The sequence below is a fragment of the Podarcis cretensis genome, assembly GCF_951804945.1.
Source record: "Podarcis cretensis genome assembly, chromosome: 16".
NCBI classification, from domain to species: Eukaryota; Metazoa; Chordata; class Lepidosauria; order Squamata; family Lacertidae; genus Podarcis; species Podarcis cretensis.
The window spans coordinates 26,141,647-26,162,034 of NC_137186.1; the positions used below are offsets into that span (position 1 = coordinate 26,141,647).

General features: G+C 47.2%; 1 protein-coding gene across 1 annotated transcript in view; it reads right to left on the reverse strand.

Annotated features, from left to right (window-relative positions):
- Window positions 1-5,303: 5,303 nt before the first annotated feature.
- The window catches only part of POLE (DNA polymerase epsilon, catalytic subunit), a 56,513-nt gene continuing 41,428 nt past the window's right edge, over window positions 5,304-20,388 (reverse strand). The window contains exons 37-49 of the mRNA XM_079956276.1: window positions 19,503-19,726; window positions 17,877-18,097; window positions 16,597-16,801; window positions 15,699-15,872; window positions 13,961-14,086; window positions 13,090-13,222; window positions 12,138-12,327; window positions 11,293-11,424; window positions 9,379-9,572; window positions 9,009-9,209; window positions 7,189-7,314; window positions 6,176-6,265; window positions 5,304-5,441 (exon numbers count right to left, since the gene is read on the reverse strand). Coding sequence (XP_079812402.1) covers window positions 5,328-5,441; window positions 6,176-6,265; window positions 7,189-7,314; window positions 9,009-9,209; window positions 9,379-9,572; window positions 11,293-11,424; window positions 12,138-12,327; window positions 13,090-13,222; window positions 13,961-14,086; window positions 15,699-15,872; window positions 16,597-16,801; window positions 17,877-18,097; window positions 19,503-19,726 — 2,130 coding nt within the window. The 3' untranslated portion in view covers window positions 5,304-5,327. The remainder of the gene's footprint in view (window positions 5,442-6,175; window positions 6,266-7,188; window positions 7,315-9,008; window positions 9,210-9,378; window positions 9,573-11,292; window positions 11,425-12,137; window positions 12,328-13,089; window positions 13,223-13,960; window positions 14,087-15,698; window positions 15,873-16,596; window positions 16,802-17,876; window positions 18,098-19,502; window positions 19,727-20,388) is intronic.

The following is a 20,388-nucleotide window of genomic DNA, read 5'->3' on the forward strand; positions in this document are numbered from 1 at the left end:
GCCGCTTCTGGCGAACCAGAGCAGCACACGGAAACACCGTTTACCTTCCCACCGGAGTGGTACCTATTTATCTACTTGCACTTTGATGTGCTTTCGAACTGCTAGGTTGGCAGGAGCAGGGACCGAGCAACGGGAGCTCACCCCGTAGCGGGGATTCGAACTGCCAACCTTCTGATCGGCAAGTCCTAGGCTCTGTGGTTTAACCCACAGTGCCACCCGCGTCCCACCAGTCAGTGTAAACAAGAGTAAGTTAGACAGACCACTAGTCTGACGCAGCCTGTTCTTGTATGATTGAATCCTACCTGATAATACCCTTTGTTTTAAAACTGGGCTCAAAACCAGCTAAGCGGAGTCTTCTCTTGTTTTTGCAGCGCCCCCTCCTCCACAAACGTCCCGGCTTCTGCCATCAAAACTCACTTCCTCTGTTCCATTTGGGAATTGGAAATGAATACGTCATATATCAAGCCCACCAGCCGCTTCGCTCGACGGCAGGCGTTTGACCTAGCTAAGTGCTCACAGAGAAGCGCTAAGTCAATTAGAAAACCATTCGGAGGTAATTGAGCCAGCTCGGGGGGAAGATATTTCTCCCCCTAATCAGATTGCCCACCTCTTCTGTTCCCAGAGCAAATCCCAACACATTATAGGCTCCCCTCAACCCCATTAAGGAGAGAACAGCAGCTGACAATAATTCTCCGGTTCCCTCCGCTCCCCCCCCCAGCAAATATAAAAAATTCAGTATCTTTGTGGGGGGGAGAGTGTGATGTTATTCCAGAGGCAGCAAGTGGGCATTGCAAGACCCCTGGAAAAGCAGCAGCAGGCAGGCTCTCTGGGAACCAATTTCAGAAGAGGGGGAGAGTCCTTTTGGGCTTGGGGTCCTGCTTGCGAGTTTCATTTTTAAAACTATTTTTATCGAAAGTTTTCAACATATGAGACAATAAAAACCAAGCAACTATAAAAAAGGAATATAAACCCCCTCCTCTCAACTTCATCATATCCTTTATCCATAGTCATACCTGGGATCTCAAATGCCTTGGCTCTCGAACAAATTGGCTCCTGAACCATCGAAACCCAGAAGTGAGTGTTTCAGTTTTTGAATGGTTTTCAGAAGCTGAACATCCGGCACGGCTTCCGATTGGCTGCAGGACACTCCTTGGTTTTCGAACGATTCCGGGAGTTGAACCGACTCCTGGAATGCATTCTGTTTGAGAACCAAGATACAACTGACTACAGAAAAGTAGACCTTCTCAGATCTCACCTGGGAGTTTCTTTCTATCCTGTTGCTCAAACACAGAGCCCACCTGTCTGGGCTTTCTTTGCATGTCCTCGTCAATCCAAAACAGAGGACTGTTAAAATTAAAGATAAAAAAGAAACAATGCAGAAAAAGAGAGAAATAAAAGATACAGAAGAGAGAGAGGGAGAGAAAGGAAAGAGAGAGGGAGAAAGATACTTCCACCTCTCTATCTTCCAATTATATATATTACAATTACTCAAATTATTTAGCCCATACACTCCAGGGTAGTTATTCAGTTTTTCTCCTAAATGGCATTTTCTCAAATTTTTCATCCTAGGCCTCCAGAAAACCACTTTTCTCACTCAGCCAGCCCAATATAACTTTTCTTGCCATACTGGGCACCTGGTTGGCCATTCTGAGAATGGGATGCTGGATCAGATGGGCCACCGGCCTGATCCAGCAAAGCTCTCCTTATGTCCTGAAGACGACGCAAACATACTTGCCGGACTCTTCCCCCTGAGGAAGAGGTCCCTTGGCATCCTCTTCGCAGGTACCCAAAAGGAGACTGCAGGCGAAGATTTTTCCCTCCACACCAAGTAAACTTTAACCATCACAGCATTTTTGGCATCCTTCCATCTCCTTCCCAAGGACAGGGGGAAAGAGAAAAAGAGAGAGTCAGGCAGATAAAAAAGACTGGCACTAATTAAATCAGTCGGCTTTTGCAGTCTAATTAGTTTCCAGAATTCTTTGGAGAATTCTCAGGTTGCTCAGACTTTTTGAAGGGAATGTTTACTGATTCAGCTGTTTTTTTAATATACAGTATATAAAAAAGGTCAGAGGTGGGGCCCCTCCAGAGCCACTCCCAGGTGTGCTCCTGGGTTTCCTGGAATCGTCACACCCACTGATGCATATCACAGGTATGGGGAAAGGGAGGCTTCACTGAGAGATCAAAGCCATAGGGCATGGCAGCAGTGGGGAATTGAGTATTATTATTTTATTTGATGAAATTAAATGAAGCTTTGGCCCTTCAGATGCCGAACTACATTTCCCATCAGCTCTCGGTAGCATGGTTGAAGGCCAGGGATGACAGCCTTCAGCTGCATTTTTCGTTTAGAGCAGTGGTTCCCAACCATTTTTCAAGCCGTGCCCCACCTAAGCATCTCTCAAATCCTGATATCCTCCCCCCACCTGTGACATATAATTCTTATATTTCAAAAAGTGAACTATCCATGTAGAGGAAGCCTAAAACGGTTAATAACTCATTCTCAAATTGCCCCCCCCCAAAAAAAAATCAAATTGCCCCCCTGTGGGGCATGTGCCCCTTATAGGGAACCACTGGTTTAGAGAAAAGGCAAGAGGTGACATGGTAGCAGTTTATAAAATGATGCATGGCAGGGAACAACTCTTCTTCCTCTCTCACGATGCTAGAGCTCGAGGACATGTTTTTCCAGGACAGATACAAGTACTTCTTCATTCATGCAACTATGGAACTCACTTCCACAGGAGGCAGTGATGGCAACAAACCTAAATGGCTTTCATAAATGACAAATTCATGGGAAAGAGGGCCATGGGCTGCTACTAGTCATGACGGTTATGCTCTGCCTCTGTGGTTGGAGGCAGAGGTGAACTTGTAGACGGTGCTGGAAACCGCAGGAGGGGAGAATTGCTCTTTTGCTCAAATCCTGCTTGTGGGTTTCCTACAGGCATCTGGTTGGCCACTGTGAGAACAGGATGCTGGACTAGATGAGCCATTGGCCTGATCCTGCAGGCAGGCTCTCACGTGCAAACAAGAGGTGTGTGCCATACTTGATTAGAACTACAGGGCTGGGAGATGCTTAAATGTCTTGCCCGCACTACTTCCCCAGGTCAGAATTGCCTCCCAGGATGCGGACTAGATGGGCCTTTGCAAATATCCCGTAGCCAGGCTCTCCTTAGGTGCTTCAATGTCCACTGGACAACCAGGTCTGCCTAGAATCCTGTGTTATCTCCCTATTAAAGGACTCCTTTAACAACCTTGATCAATGGCTGACAAGCAGCGGCTCCATGATGCTCTTGCAACTAAATGCAAAAGCTTCACTTATACTCACTGCAGAACAACGACAGGGACAGCCGCTGCTTTCCTAAACACAGCAGGAGAGTAGCGAGAGCAGGATTGAGAGTGTCTGTAGGACTAGGCATCTAGCATATTAGCAATTAACAACGTGGGAAAAGGGTTTATTTACAGCATTAAAAACACACACACACACAAACACAGAATAAAATTGGGGCAAAAAAAAGAGAGTTCCGTGATTCAAGGCTTTTTTCAGTATCTTGCACTCCCAAATCCCAGCAAAAGGAGATGAAAGAAGCAGCAAGTTAGCTAGCCTATTTGTGGAGGCCTCTTCACTTGCTCCTGGTCTTGGTTTCAGAAGACGGTACCCTCCTCCCCATTCGCTCGCCAGAAGGCATTGCCTGCTTCCCCGCAGCATGCAACAAACGTCAAGCCTCTGAATATTTTTGTCCCAGGGCAAAGCTGAACCTGCAGCCTGGCCCGGACAATAGTCTAGGTCCCTAAGATTTTAACTGATGCAAAGGATAGAGGGGGGTTTGCCCTGCCGGACTTAAGACTCTACTATGAATCAGCAGCTTTCTGCTGGTTGAAACACTGGCTACTTCTTGAGAATACTGACATTTTGGATCTGGAAGGGTATGACAATAGCTTTGGTTGGCATGCATATTTATGGTACGACAAGGTAAAGGTGTACAAAAGTTTTAAAAACCATATTGTAAGGAAAGCATTGTATAATGTTTGGATTAGATACAAAGATCTGTTGGAAAGCAAAACCCCTAGGTGGGTGTCACCAATGGAAGCTAGGGAAGTAAAAAAGCTTAATATGGATTCTAAATGGCCAAAATATCATGAGATTATAGAATACGATGGTGAAAGGGTGAAACTTCAGAGTTATGAGAAACTAAAACCTAAGGTTCGAGATTGGTTGCATTACTACCAGATAAATGAGACGTTTAAACAGGACAGGAAAATAGGATTTCAGAAAGAGAAGTCAAAATTAGAAACAGAATTGTTGGAACCCAATACTAAGAATTTATCAAGAATGTATAACTTGCTGTTAAAATGGAATACACAGGATGAAACGGTGAAATCAGCTATGATTAAATGGGCACAAGACATAGGTCATGATATTATGTTTGCTGACTGGGAACAGTTATGGACCACCGGTATCAAATTTACTGCATGTAATGCTTTAAAAGAAAATATTATGAAAATGATCTACCGGTGGTACATGACCCCAGTCAAGCTTGCAAAAATTTATCATTTGCCTAATAATAAGTGTTGGAAATGTAATGAGACTGAAGGCACTTTCTACCACCTTTGGTGGACCTGCCCAAAGGTTAAAGCTTTCTGGGAAATGATCTATAATGAAATTAAGAAGGTCCTTAAGTGGACTTTTCCTAAGAAACCAGAGGCTTTCCTCTTGGGTATGGTGGGCCAAGTGGTGTTAAGGAAGGATAGGACATTCTTTATGTATGCCACTACAGCAGCAAGAATTCTACTGGCAAAGTATTGGAAGACGCAAGAACTACCTACTCTGGAAGAATGGCAAACAAAGGTGATTGACTTTATGGGACTGGCTGAGATGACGGGCAGAATCCGGGACCAGGGGAAAGAGACAGTGGAAGAGGACTGGAAGAATTTCAAGATATATCTTAAAAATAACTGTAAAATTGAGGAATGTTAAGATGTCAGGGGGTAAGAAGTAAAGAATTGCAGCAGTAAACAAAAAAAAAAACTTAAGAAATATTTATGAAAAAGAACTAAGACAATGGACTTAAGGGTTGCTAAAGAATTTTAAACAAGGATGCAGGGATAGGGAGGTATGGGGAAGTCAGAGAAAAAAGGTTATGAACCGATGATTATGAAGTTATACTGTGTTACATTGTTCTTTATTTTATGTGTGGAAAATTAATAAAAATCATTATAAAAAAAAAAAAAAAAGACAATAGTCTAGGTCCCAGGACCCCATGGCAGGTGTGTGGGGGCTCTGACGCTGGGGTGCAGGTGTGCACCAGCCTGTCCACAGCGGCAGCATCCTCATCCTACAAGAGAAGCTGAGGGTTCATCTGAAGCAGCCATTTAATATTCTCCAGCAGGTAGCCCATGTTGTAGTGCCGGGCGATGCTTTGAAAGACCTTCAGCTGTTCCAAGAAGGCCTGTGAAAGTAAGAGAAGAAGAGGCAATGAGGGGAAGTTTCAATAGGATGGATCTGCTTGAGGCAAGGTAAAAGGTAAAGGACCCCTGGACGGTTAAATCCAGTCAAAGGCAACTATGGGGTTGCGGTGCTCATCTCGCTTTCAGGCCGAGGGAGCTGGCATTTGTCCACAGACAGCTTTCTGGGTCATGTGGCCAGCATGACTAAACCACTTCTGGCACAATGGGACACTGTGATGGAAACCAGAGCGCATGGAAATGCCGTTTACCTTCCCGCCACAGTGGTACCTATTTATCTACTTGCACTGCTCTGCTTTTGAACTGCTATGTTGGCAGGAGCTGGGACAGAGCAACGGGCGCTCACCCAGTTGCGGGGATTCGAACAGCCGACCTTCCGATCGGCAAGCCCAAGAGGCTCAGTGGTTTAGACCACAGTGTCACGGTAGAGGAAGGGACATAGCTTAGTGGGTGGGCACCTGCCTTGCATGCAGAAGGTCGCTGGTTCAATCCCCAGCATCTCCTTGCAGGGCCAGGAATATCCCCTCTTTCTGAAACCCTGGAGGGCTGCTACCAGTCAGTGCAGACAATCTTGAGCTAGATGGACCAATAAACTGACGCTGTATATGACAGCTTCCTGTTTCTGGGAGGAGAACAGCCACATCCAAGGGAAGGGGACTGTGATGGTTTGAGGAACAGGGTGGAGAAGGGGAGGTTGGCAGGGTCAACCAACACGTACCTTGGTGGGCAGCAGGAGGTCGAAATCTCCAGCGCAGCTGCAGTACACAGGCATGTGGGTGTCTTTGATGCCTTTGCACTTGAGGCACACCTGAAACACAAGCGGTGCATAGGATAAGGCCCTGCCTGCCTGCCTGGTTCACATGCTGCCCTTGCCGCACCTTGCAGTGTTTGAGCCCTCCTTGCTGGGGAGCAGCCTCAACCTCTCCTCCAGGGCAGAACCACAAAGCCAAAAAGGACCAGGAGGCCCCTGCCTGCACACAGAGTGCCAGAAAGCAGAAACAGCACCCCCCCATCCCGGTTTGGTGGGTCCAGATCATGGAATCACAGAGTTGGAAGGGAGCCACAGGGCCTTCTAGTTTAACTCCCTGCAATGCGCAGGATGTTGCAAAGGGCAGGATGAGACAAGGGGCGCACAGGAAGTGCTTGCAAAACTGCAGGTGTGAAACTGCATGACTGAACGCTTCCCCCGTATACTAGGGAGGTGTGTGTATGTGAATTGCCTGTCTAGGTCAGCCTCTCCCAGCTTCGTGTCCTCTAGATCATAGAATCGCAAGATTGAAATTACCCCCACAAGGGTCATCTACCTGCTGCAATGCAGGAATCATGGCTAAAGAATTCCTGACAGATGACCACGTTTTAGACTATGGCAACCACCAGTGGAATTTGTAGTCCAAAGCATTTGGAGAACACCAGGTTGGAAAAGGCTGGCGTGTGTGCGTGCGCATGCGCATGCGCGCGCGCGCACACACACACACACGCACACTCACTCTTTTCTTTAAGATATACTTGTTCTCAATATGGAAATTGCACAGAGAAAACTTCTCCAGCACCCACCAAGCTTCAGCAGACCAGTCTCATTAAATGCCTGGCCCCTGGTCTAGCTTGTGTTTCAGTGCTATCCGGGGTCAGGAATCAAGGGGGCATGGGGAGGTCGCAGGCGCTCCCACTGTGGTTGAGGAGCCGAGTGGGGCTCCACAGGCAAGCTGGGAATTGCCTCTCGTCTCTCCTTACCAGATCTTGAAGGGTGAAGGCCATCAGCTTCTTCTGCAGGGCTTCCACCAGGGCCATCTCAATGGCATCTGAGTCATACTGGGCCTGGCAGTTGGAGCAGGCCCAGGTAGGAAGCACAGAGCCATCCTGGGAGGAAAGGGGGAGAGAGCGAGCGATGACTGTGAGAGGGCTCCAAGTTGGACAGGTTGAACAGGAAGCTACATGCAAGAAGTGTGTGGGCACAGGCAGGGGGATGTTACTCCAGCCAGTATAACTTCCTGTTCCACTGGTCTGGAGTGTCCTCCCCCTGCATGTGACCTGGGAGATGGGCATGGCTCTGGCCGACTCTACAAAAGAGCCAAGTCACACAGCCATTTTCTCAGTCTTGAAGTTCATCTTGATACTGCTGTTGTCTTGTTCTATCTTTTGCTGCCATGCTGCTCTCCTGCAGCCATTTTGTTCTCTTAATATAATTTTGCTGTCTGCTGGCTCAGCCAGCAGCACATGAGTTCAGTGTCCATATGAGATGAGCTCACAGATTATTATGTAACTACTAAGCAAAGCCTGCCTTTCAGGGATCAAATCATGAACTGAAATGTGAGTAAACTTCTTGTTATTTTAAAGGAAAGACTCTTGGGTCTTTATTCTTTTAAGAGGGATCAAAAGGGGACACCAGGAATAATCCATCTGGGCAAGACAGATTGGATTACTTAACTAAAGAGATTCAAACGAATATGCAAACTACCTTCCTGCTATATTGAGGGGAATCTGTTCTGCTATATCACTCACTAGCATGAGTGAAGGAAGGATAATACTTATTCAATATACCCCTTTCCTACTATCCTTAACATTCCCACAAGAAGGTTCTGGGTTCAACCAGCCACCCCAAAATGCAGCTGGAACACAAGGCTTTTGATATATAATAATTTAATAATAATAATTTATTATTTATACCCTGCCCATCCGGCTGGGTTTCCCCAGACACTCTGGGCAGCTCCCAACAGATTAAAAGAAGAATAAAACATCAAACATGAAAAACTTCCCTAAACAGGGCTGCCTTCAGAAGTCTTCTAAAAGTCAGATAGCTGTTTATTTCCTTGACATTTGATGGGAGGGCGTTCCACAGGGCGGGCGCCACCACCGGAGAGGGACCTCAGGCTGGACGATGGGGGTGGAGACGCTCCTTCAGGTATACTGGGCCAAGGCTGTTTAGGGCTTTAAAGGTCAACATCTTGAATTGTGCTTGGAAACGTACTGGGAGCCAATGTAGGTCTTTCAGGACCAGTGTTATATGGTCTCGGCGGCCACTCCCAGTCACCAGTGTAGCTGCTGCATTCTGGATTAGTTGTAGTTTCCAGGTTACCTTCAAAGGTAGCCCCACGTAGAGCGCATTGCAGTAGTTCAAGCAGGAGATAACTACAGCATGCACCACTCTGGTGAGACAGTCCGCGGGCAGGTAGGGTCTTAGCTGGCGTACCAGATGGAGCTGGTAGACAGCTGCCCGGGACACAGAAATGACCTGCACCTCCATGGACAGCTGTGAGTCCAAAATGACTCCCAGGCTGCGCACCTGGTCCTTCAGGGGCACAGTTATCCCATTCAGGACCAGGGAGTCCTCCACACCCACTCACCTGCCCCCTGTCCCCCCAAAACAGTACTTCTGTCTTGTCAGGATTCAACCTCAAAGAGCCACTGCCACCCAGAGTAGACAGTGTGGGGCTGCAAGGATAAACAGCCTGAACAAAAGCAGAGAGGGGAGGCTGCATATTCTTCTATCACCTGTTCTCTAAACTAAAAAGCACTGCTTTGGAGTCAATTGACGATCACGACTTAGCTGGTACCTGAGAGAGGGCCGGGTCCTTGCAGAGGTCCAGGTCTCGGCAGAAGTTGCAGTTCCTGCAGATCATCTCTGGGATGACGTAAGAGCGACAGGGGTCCCGGAACTGGGCCTCTTCTGAGAACTCCCCCACTTCAATCAGGCGGAGCAGGTCCCGTTTCAGCTTGCTCACCTGGTTGGCGATGTTCGTGTCCAGAGACAATACCTTTGGGGGTGGGTGGGCAGAAGAGAAACAGCAGATGAGCCAACCGGGCTCTTACAGAGTGAGGTGGGAGGGGGCAGGAGAGAGAACAAGGCCCCATTGTGAGATCACAGTACATCCGCCGCTGACATGGTTGCAGCTGTCTCTCCCCTCTGCCTACAGAGATGCTCACCTTGCAGACGTACTTCACAAACTCCAGCGCTGGATTGTTGAGCATCAGGTGGGAGCCGGGCAGAGTGGGGAACATCTCGGAGGGCTCTGTGGTCCGTCGGGAACCGGTCACTTTCTTCTGCACCTTCTGGGTGATGGTGAAGAAGCTCTGAGTGAGCTCGTTGGTGACGTACTCCTGAGAGAAGGTGATCATGCCTGAGGGGGCGGGAGAGAGGAAGATGTATCTGAAAATGTGATGCGGCTCAGCCAGCAAAGAAAATACTATATTTTCCCATATATAAGATGCCCCCACGTATATGACAACCCTTATTTTTTTTAACTCGAAATTAAATTGCTTAGCTTTTATTGGGGGTGAGGGTCACTTCCGCCAATCGCTCCCCTGCCTGCCTGCCACTGCCGATCGCACACCTTGCCACAGCCGCCAATTGGCTACCTGCTTGCTTCCACCAACAGCCCACCCGCCCTTCGCCTGCCCAGTTGCAGCAGCCAATTGCCAGCAGGCCTTGCAGCAGCCACCAATCACCCGCCCAATCACCGCTGCGAATCTCCTGCTTGCTGCTGCCATTAATCCTTTTTTTGTAAATATTTTTTATTAATTTTCAATTAAAGACATTCCAGTTAATAATAAATCAAATTGGTTTTAGAATAGCTTTGGAAGTGGATATAGGCTGTAGGGTTAGAAGTAGAAGATAGTGTATTTTTAAAAAAGCATTATTTGTAAGGGATAATATGTGAAGATTTTAATGGTAAAATTAAGGTAAAGGTAAAGGTAAAGGTACCCCTGCCGGTACGGGCCAGTCTTGACAGACTCTGGGGTTGTGCGCCCATCTCACTTAAGAGGCCAGGGGCCAGCGCTGTCCGGAGACACTTCCGGGTCACGTGGCCAGCGTGACATCGCTGCTCTGGCGAGCCAGAGCCGCACACGGAAACGCCGTTTACCTTCCCGCTTGTAAGCGGTCCCTATTTATCTACTTGCACCCGGAGGTGCTTTCGAACTGCTAGGTTGGCAGGCGCTGGGACCGAGCAGCGGGAGCGCACCCCGCCGCAGGGATTCGAACCGCCGACCTTTCGATCGGCAAGCCCTAGGCGCTGAGGCTTTAACCCACAGCGCCACCTGCGTCCCGTAATGGTAAAATTAAGTGTGACTAAAAAAAAATGGTTAAAAAATATGATATATGTAAACTGCTAAAGATGAGGTAAAATGAAAATCAGATGGGGGGACTTGGGGAAGCTCACCTAACAATGTTTAGAAAAAATAAGGATAAGACAAGAATTTGTATTGTTTGTTTTTCTGTTTGTGTTGTTTATTAGTGTTATAAAATGAATTTTTTTTTGAAAAAAATAATAAATCAAATTGAATCTTGCCACATTAAAACATAAACAATAAAACCAATTATACAGTCCAAATTAAACAAATTTTTTTTTGGGGGGGGCTGCTGCCATTAATCTGCATTTTATCTGTGTATAAGATGACACCCAATTTTTGCCTTTTTTTTTTTTTTAGCGAAAAGCATTGTCTTATATGTTGAAAAATATGGTAAATAACAAGAGCCTTATTTCACGGGTGGGGAAACCAAGACCTGGCCATAGGGACCTGCCTACCCCTTCAGGAAATTGTCCCTTTGTTTTAAATTGTGCATGTGGGTTTTTATATAGTTACCTGCATGCACGAAACAGGAAGAAGCGGCTTGCCTAGCAGTCATAATTAAAAATACTTCCAACATTTACAGAACATTGTTCAAAGCCCTACCTATAAGGGTTTGGTTGGTCAGCAGAGGGAAATGGGAATTGGCCTAAGGTTACCTCCATCTTGATTAATTCACGGTAGAGGCCAGATTTGAGCCAGAGACTGCCCAGGACTGGGCTATCTCACCCAAGGGTGCAAGTCCAGGGAGGGACGTGGCTGGGTACTCACCAGGCATGACACCTGCCTCTCCCACAGGCTCCTGGGAGACCTGGCTGCTTGCTCGCCTCTTGATGGGGGTGCTCCCAGGAGCACTCCGACGCATCTCTTCCTTCATGCTGTGGTAGACAGCAACGATGTATGCTGGGGAAATGGCAATGCAGTCATGAGAGGACAAGCAGAGACACGTTTGCCTCAAGCTCTGCTTGCAGGGACCTCTCTGGCTCCTCCCAGCCCCACCTGCTCCTCCTCTGTTTGTGGAAAAAATGGCGGGCACCTGAAGGGTCAAGCATAACCCCCCCCCCCTGCAAGCAACTGCTTTCCCCTAAGCAAGGCCTTTTTGGGAGCCACGGCAGGAGCCTCCAGTTGTTTTTGGGCTACAATTCCCATCATCCCTGACCGCTGGTCCTGCAAGCTAAGGCTGCTGGGAATTGTAGTCCAAACAACAACAACAAACCACAGCTGGAGACCCAAGTTTGGGAAACCCTGTCATAGTGGTTAGAGTGTCGGAAGAGGACCTGGAAAAACACAACCCAGGTCACTGGGTGATCCAGTTACTGCCTCTCAGCATCATCATGACCTCGCAGGGTTGTTGTTGGGGATAAACGAGGGGGAGAACCATGTATGTTACCTTGAGTTCCTTGGATGGAAAGGTGGGAAATAATGCACTAAATAAGCAAGCATGCAAGTCATAGGGGAAACAGGCAGTAAATGGGATCTGAGCAGACTCTGGGATGGTTGCAGAACTTGAGGGAGGAGAGGGGCTCTCAGCGCTAGAAGCGAAACCCTTTGTCCTCCCCCCCCCCAGGTAGGATTCAGCTTCAATCACTGGGGCAAACCTAGAAGCTCCTCCTCACCAGATACGATCATGAGGAAGTAATTCTGGCAGGAGGCTGCTTGGGGCAGGTACTGCATGATGTTCCAATTGTTCTCCAGCAGTTCTTCCATGCCATTGTCCTCTTCAGCCCCTTCTTCTTTCTCTTCTTCTTCTTCCTCCTCCTCCTCTTCACTGCCTTCGACGGAAACTGCCTGTTTATCGCTGATCCCCTGCAAGGAGGGGACGGAAGACAAGATGCCGACAATCTGCCAAATGCCCCCTTCCCACTCGGTTTCTGGACCGAGGCAGAGGGAACCCTTTCTCAGGCCAAGGGCCGCATTTGTTTATGGGAAACCTGTTGGGGGCCACATGGTAGTGGTGGGTGGGGCCAGAGGCAAAAGTGGGCGGAGCAATACATTTTTATAAAAAAAGTATCTTTGTATAGTAGGCTAGTCGCTACAAACACAACTCCCTATCCTCCATCCAGAGAAGGAAGGGCAATGTTAGAGTTCAAGGACATATTCCAACCAGGGGAAAAAATTGGAGAGGGGTGTGTGGCTGGGGAAGAGCGCCAAGGGCCAAACAGAGAGTCTTGGAAGGCCATATTGGGGCCTTGGGCCAGGGGTTCCCCACCCCTGACCTAGGGAGAGAGAGAAGAAAACTTCTCCCTGCAGGCAGGCAGAGAAGCCTGCACCCCCCCCCACCTGAAGCCAGGAGATCCCAGGGGATCAAATACAGTGGGAACTCGGTTTTCGAGTGTCTCGGAAGCCGAATGTTTTGGTTTCCGAACGCCAAAAACCCAGAAGTAATTGTTTCCATTTTTGAATGTGCCTTGGAAGTTGAACGGTTTTCACCACTGAAATTGAAATTCTCCCTTTGCGCTTTGGTTGTCGAACGTTTCGAAAGTCATACGGTCTTCAGGAACGGATTACGTCTGACAACCAAGGTACCACTGTACTCCCCAAATGCGCCTTCTTTGCTGTTTTTCTTACCTCCCCGTAGTGGATCTGGGACGGCACTTTGCCTTTGATCCCGCCGTAATTAGCTGGGTCCATCCACAGCAAGAACTCCCAGCAGCGCGAGAAAGAAATGGTCAAAGAGTGGAAGATTTCTCTCGAATGGATGCTGGAAGAGGAAGGAGGGTGAGCCATGCAGAATCTCTCAGGGAGGCAGAGAGAGAGAGAGCTCCCTCCGCAGCCCCAGATGGAGCCGTCAGGAGAACAGCCACAATGTGATTATGAGAAAAACTCAGCCACCAACTCCCTTGACCAGAAGCAAGTCCATTGTGTAGCACCCATGCCCTGAAGGGACATAAGGCTACAAGGAGCATGGGCTGGCAAGTCTGGGGTGCCTTTATCATCCTCCCCATATTAAAAGAGAACTGGCATGGTGCAGTGGTTAGAGAGTTGGACTAGGAGCTGGGAGACCCAGGTTTAAATCCCCATGAAGCTCCCTCAGCCTAACCTACCTCAAAGGGTTGTTGTGAGGGCAAAAGGAGGAGGAACAGAACTACTACCATTTTTTATGTGCTGTTAGCTGCCCAGAGTGGCTGGGGAAAGCCAGCCAGATGGGCAGTGTATAAAGAATGAGATGATGATGATGTATACCTCCTTGAGCTTCTTTGAGGAGAGGCGGGGTAAAATTACAACGAAATAGAAATAAAATGAAAAAGGTCAGTCTCCTTTCATGGTGGCTAACAAGTGGAAACCAATAAAGAACATAAGAATGGAGCGAAGGAGACTAAGGAGAGATTTAGATTAGGCACAAAGCCAAAAGGCACGTCTGAACACAGGGTCCTTCACCAGGCATTTGAATGTCAAAAGGGGGGGGGCAGGTGGACACTTGAAGGGGTTCTAGAAGCACCTGTTGGTGATGTACTCTACGTAGGCCAGGGCATCTTCGATGCGCCGCTTCTTGGTGCATAGGATGATGCGGTTGAAATTGGCGTAAACCACCGAGGAGCCGAGGCGCTTGAACTCTGCCACCAACCTGGGAGAAAAGAGAGAGTGGAAGGTGAAAAGGAAAAAGGGGTAGCTGATGTTGCAGTTGTGGATGGATCTATGCTATGTACAAGTGGCAACCAGGGACAAAAATGTGACATGCGTGTCTCTGACCTCCAAAAAAGGAATGTGGATCTGATGCAGGGTTCCAGCCCTCCATAGGAAAGCGGGCTCCTGTGGGCTTGCTCAGTGGAAAATTTAAGAGGCAAAAAGTCACTAGCCCCAAATCTGGTGGGCTTTTTTTTGGGGGGGGGGAGGCTATATACTAGGGGTCCTGAGTCTGGAGAAAGGAAAAGATATCCCTCCCTCCTGAAACCGTCTGATACAGGGAAGGGAGTTTTAAACCTCATTATGTACCACCTCCCACAAATCTAATCCTCCTATTTAGGACTTGAGCAGCCAATTCTCTCCCCACTACTCTGCTCTCTCTATAATTTTTGTTGTTGGGGGGGGGGGGGAAGGTTGTAAAAAAAAAAATTCCATCAGGTTGAGGTCCACCCAAACATGCTGATATTAACCTGCATGTTTAACTTAAAAAGATGTACTGATGGTTATTATATATTTCATGAGAGTTGATGGTGGTTTTCATTTATTATTATTTCTTTTTCCATTCTTAAAAAATGTATTTATGGTCCTTCTATTTTCCCTCCCCTTTGTTAAATTTGCGCATAATTGTATGATACATAAAATATGTTTTTAAAGAAAAAAAAATTTGCACATCAGAAAGTTTGTAATGATAAAAAGGGATTGCTGAGCACAGCAGAGAGGCACCACCTAGTGGGCTAGTCCAGGATTACAGAAGCGAATAAGTTTTTGGATGTTTTTCACACCACCAGAAATCAACCAGCATTGCTTGGGAATTCATAGAAACATTTTTTGGGGGAACATTTCAGTCATCTTGATTCAGAATGGCACCTGAAGCAATACATCCATACATCAAAACTCTCTCTTCAATCCCAGGAAGAGATTGCACCAAATTGGGTGGTGAATATCTTCAGAGATGTCTAAATTACTGCAATTCAGAATGGTTTGGGTCCACCACCTTGATTCAAAATGATTCAAAATGTGTCCAACCACAGCCAAAAAACAATCTCCTCCAAATTTGTGCCAAATTTGGCAATGGTATCTCAAGAGGAGGGACAGGGGTGGCGCTGTGGGTTAACCACAGAGCCTAGGGCTTGCCGATCAGAAGGTCGGCGGTTCGAATCCCCGCGGCGGGGTGAGCTGCAGTTGCTCAGTCCCTGTTCCTGCCAACCTAGCAGTTTGAAAGCATGAAGTGCAAGTAGAGCTCCGGCGGGAAGGTAAACGGCGTTTCCGTGCGCTGCTCTGGTTCGCCAGAAGCAGCTTAGTCATGCTGGCCACATGACCCGGAAGCTGTGCGCCAGCTCCCTCGGCCAATAAAGCGAGACGAGCGCCACAACCCCAGAGTCGGTCACGACTGGACCTAATGGCCAGGGGTTCCTTTACCTTTTTATCTCTAGAGGCATCTGAATGCGAAGAGGAGAGAGGAACAAACCACTTCCCAAAAGGTACAATAGGCAAGTTGGCTGCCTATATTTTTTATAAACACACACACAAGAAAGAGAGAGATATGGACTCACTGGAGGAAGAGCTTCTTCATCATGCTGTGCAACATGCGGTGCAAGGCAGGATCGTAGAGCAGCGAAGTCGGGGACCGCAGCCAGCGGTAGAAATGAATCACCTGGTTGTCGGCGTAGACGTTGTGGTACTGCGTGATCTCCTTCACCCAGCCGACCACCACGCTCTTCAAGACCCTGCGAGCGAGCAGAAAGGTGGAAGCTGGCCACTAGATCTACAGAGCTGCAACTAGAAATCCCACAAACCCAAGCAATTACTCTTCTGACGTCATTGCTGCTTTTCACCGCACTGTCTGCCCATTCTTCTATTTTCCCCCCGATGAGAAGTATCCAAAACCAAAAAGGTGGTTGATTATTTCCTCCTCCCTCCCAAACCCTTTTCCTTTTGTGCTGCATCTTATCAAATTGGAAGTCTGAGGGTCCCTTAAAAAAACAAAACACCTTTCCTTTTAAGCTACAGTGGTACCTCGGTACCTCTTGAACTTAATCTGTTCTGGGAGTCCGTTCGACTCCCAAAACCAAAAACCAAGGCTTGGCTTCCAATTGGCTGCAGGAGCTCCCTGCAGTCAAGCGGAAGCCGTGCTGGATGTTCGGCTTCCGAAAAACGTTCGCAAACCGAAACACTTACTCCCAGGTTTGTGGCGTTTAGGAGCCAAAACGTACGAGTACCAAGACATTTGAGAACCAAGGCACAACTGTATTTGTAAGCAGTTCTGGGAGGCTTTTACGGCTGAAGAACAGGATTTTTTTTTTCATTTTTTAAAAAACCTATAATCTCCCAAGCCTATGGCAGTCTGGAGGGCCAGGGGGGTGGGATCCCTCACATATTCCACCACCGGTGGTGGCCGGCTTGTGGGGGAGAGTTGCAGGATTCCCTGAAAAGCCAAGCCACGGGCCAGACCTGAACGTGTTGGAGCAGAGGGCTGTTTCATCGTAGCTGGCCAGGGTGCTGGCTGCCTGGTTCCCTGTGACCATGTCCTCCAGCGATGCCGGCTGGATCACGTCAAAGCTGATGCACATACTGGAGGCGCCCTCCATGTCGTTGACGTGATGCGACTGCAGGACGGTGTTCACCGCCAGGCTTTGGATATCAAGCTCCACGCAGACTGCAGTGAAAAAAGTGAGACAGGGTCCTGGGTTCAAGCGCAGGAAAGCCCAGCGCTGCATCACAAACCCTGGCCAAAAGGAACATCACCATCCCAAGGGGAAAGGCTTGCTATGAATGAAGACCTCTGAGTACTAGAAAGTAGAAGGGAAGCTAAATAATAAATAAAATAATAATAATAATAATAATAATAATAATAATAATAATAATAATTTTTTATTATTTATACCCTGCCCATCTAGCTGGGTTTCCGCAGCCACTCTGGGCGGCTTCCAGCAGGAGATTAAAAATACATTAAAACATCAGTCATTAAAAAAACTTCCCTAAACAGGGCTGCCTTCAGATGTCTTCTAAATGTCATTTACAGTCGTACCTCGGGTTAAGTACTTAATTCGTTCCGGAGGTCCGTTCTTAACCTAAAACTGTTCTTAACCTGAAGCACCACTTTAGCTAATAGGGCCTCCGGCTGCCGCCGTGTTGCCGGAGCACGATTTCTGTTCTCATCCTGAAGCATAGTTCTTAACCCGAGGTACTATTTCTGGGTTAGCGGAGTCCGTAACCTGAAACGTATGTAACCTGAAGTACCACTGTAGTTGTTTATTCTTTTGACATCTGATGGGAGGGCATTCCACAGGTCGGGTGCCACTACCGAGAAGGCCCTCTGCCTGGTTCCCTGTAACCTTACTTCTCGCAGTGAGGGAACCGCCAGAAGGCCCTCGGCACTGGACCTCAGTGTCCAGGCTGAACGATGGGGGTGGAGACGCTCCTTCAGATATACAGGATGGCATATTGTCATTTGGGAGATGGCACTTACTGAGAAACTTCAAGCGACCAGAGTCCAAGAAAAAGAAAACAGAGACTTTCATGGTGAACTGTTTGCCATGTATTCAACATATGAACAATGACTCTGCAGGACAAATTGGACCTGCCGCATTCCCTGATACGTGCTTATGGTAACGTCTTCCTTAATGCTGGTATTAGCAACCCTCAGAGACTCGTCAGGTCATCTTCTAATATTCTGTTTGAATATTTGAACACCCATGGAGCAGAGAACTGCAGTCCCGTCTTTCCCTCACCTGTGGAATAGCAGCCCGGGTTATTGATCTCGACGGAGACCCTCTCGTCGAACTCCATGACCAGGCGGCTGTCGTCTGCCTCCTTGCCCCCCAGGTCCGGGCGGGAGGTGGGAGAGAGCCACAGGAGGTGGTTGTGGCGGTGGAGGTGGCGGGAGAAGAAGAGGTCTGTGCCAAAGGTGGAGATGTCGTCAGGGAGGTTCCCGATGGGGATGTGGTAGTACCTGGGCAGAAGAGAGGGGTGGAACGGGGAGAAGACGACCTTCAGAACATCAGCCAGAAGCAGGATAGGAACTGCAGAAACAGACTAACTGCCTTAACCTGAACTCGGCATACTGATTCAGCTGCCACCACCACGGCCTGCACATCTCACCCTTCTAACTTAACCAGTGCTTTCCCCCTGGAAAAATAGGTGCCAGGTTTCACCATGAAGTTGTTACAGGAAATGCCACACTTTTTAAAAAACAACAAAAAAAGGAGGTGCTGGTACTGTGTGTCCTGGAGTACCCCCTGAAAAAAAGCACTAAACTTACTGTATTTTTCGCTCTATAGGACGCACCTTTTCCCCTCCAAAAATGAAGGGGAAATGTGTGTGCGTCCTATGGAGCGAATGCAGGGGGGAGGCAGGCAGGAAAAGCCCCCAAAAGCCGCACACAAGCTCCGTGCGGCTCTTGCGGGCTTTTCCTCCGGAGGGAGAAGGGACTGACGCAGCCAGTCAGTCCCTTCTCCCTCCTCGTAGAAAAGCCCACAGGAGCCGCATGCTCCTTAAAGGGTGCGCGGCTCCTGTGGGCTTTTGCGGGAGGTGGGGGTATTGCGGGAAGGGGCGCTCCTGTGGGCTTTTGCGGGAAGGGTGGGCAGAGAGGGGGGAAATTTTTTTTTTCTTGTTCTCCCCCTCTAAAACAAGGTGCGTCTTATGGTCGGGTGCGTCCTTTAGAGCGAAAAATACGGTAACTATGAAAGTTAGAGATCAAGAAAAGGTAGATTTAATGCAGGAGTGGGAACCTTTTGTTGAATATTTAAAGAACTACTGTACACATGCTAGAATGTACTTAGGATTTGTTTTTGTTTAAAAGTTTTTATTTATAGTTCTCAAATTTATACTTTTCATTAATTTTACAATCATGTCAACATTTCAAAGTTTGACTCCCTTCCCCCTCTTTCTGCGTTTCCTTAAATTTATTTTTTAATATATTCTGCATATCCAAATTCATTTAATTTGCCCCTTTAATTATCTACTTTAAAGATAAACTCTTATGCAACTGCAGGTTATTAAAACAAACCTGCTGATGTTTTTATCTGTTTGCAATTTATCTGTAAATATTCAATAAACCTTTTTCATTCATTTGTAAAAAGTTTGTTATCTTGATTTCTTATAAAATGCATGTAGGATTTGAATGATGAACAGCAGTTAACTATAATGTGGAAAAGGCAAGGCACAGAATAGCTACAATATGCAGCAAATTTAGAAATTACGGGGAGGTGGGGACCATGGGGGGGAAGTCGAACGAGAAATGGATGTGTATTTGGACCATCTTGTAAACTTTTGGAATTTAGAAATAAAATATAAAATAAAAACAAGACCCTTGCCGTTTCCCAGAACCCGTGTGCCTGTGCCGCTGCCTGCCCCACCTGCTCATCTCAAAGGCCTGAGAAAGGCAGGTGTCCAAGCTGAGGTAGCGCCGGATCATGTGCCGCGCAGCATGGTGCTGCCAGTCCAGGATGCTGTAGTTGACATCGTCGGCCACCTGGACGGGAACCAGCGGGAACTCCTCCAAGACGGGCATCCCTCCGACCAGCCTCTTCAGGTCCCAATTGGACTGCACGGCAATGAGGGTGGGACCCCGGCGCTCGTCCTGAGACAGAGGGAGGGAGAGAGACAGCAGGTGAAGGAAAAGGACAATGGTGTAAGGTAGGACAGTGCCCTCAAGGGATGCGGGCAGGGGCTTTCCCAAAAGCTGGCAGCAATGTGGATAAAAACCAATGATTTAAAAAAATAAATAAATCAAGAAAATCAGATTTTTAAAAAATTAAATCAGATTTTTAATATAAAATTCTTTTGGAGGAAAAATCTTGCCAAAGATAGTTTTCTATTTAAGTTACATTATAGTCCAAAGGCTATTCATCAGGAAAGAAGGATTTGTTTTAAGTTTTTCATGTGTGCTAAAACTCAGTCTAAGTTTTTTTTTTTAAAAAAACCACCTCAGCTAACAAACAAGGATATATATGGTATCATGTTACTGTTTTAGTTAATTAAATGGTTTAAATTGTTATTAAGGAAATGATTTTTCTCTCTCCCAATAAAGTACAGCAGAAAAGTTGTCCAAACATAAACAGTTAATTTAATCAGCCTCAGAATAATTTCATAATTATCGGTCTATGTATTTCAAATAGTATAACCAAGTCAGTGTTTTTTGCTATAACTGTAAAAGCTACTCTGAAAATTTATTATTCCAAAAATGAAACCTTCATCTAGTTGTAAATATTAACATTTTAACCAACAGGAATGAGTCTTTAT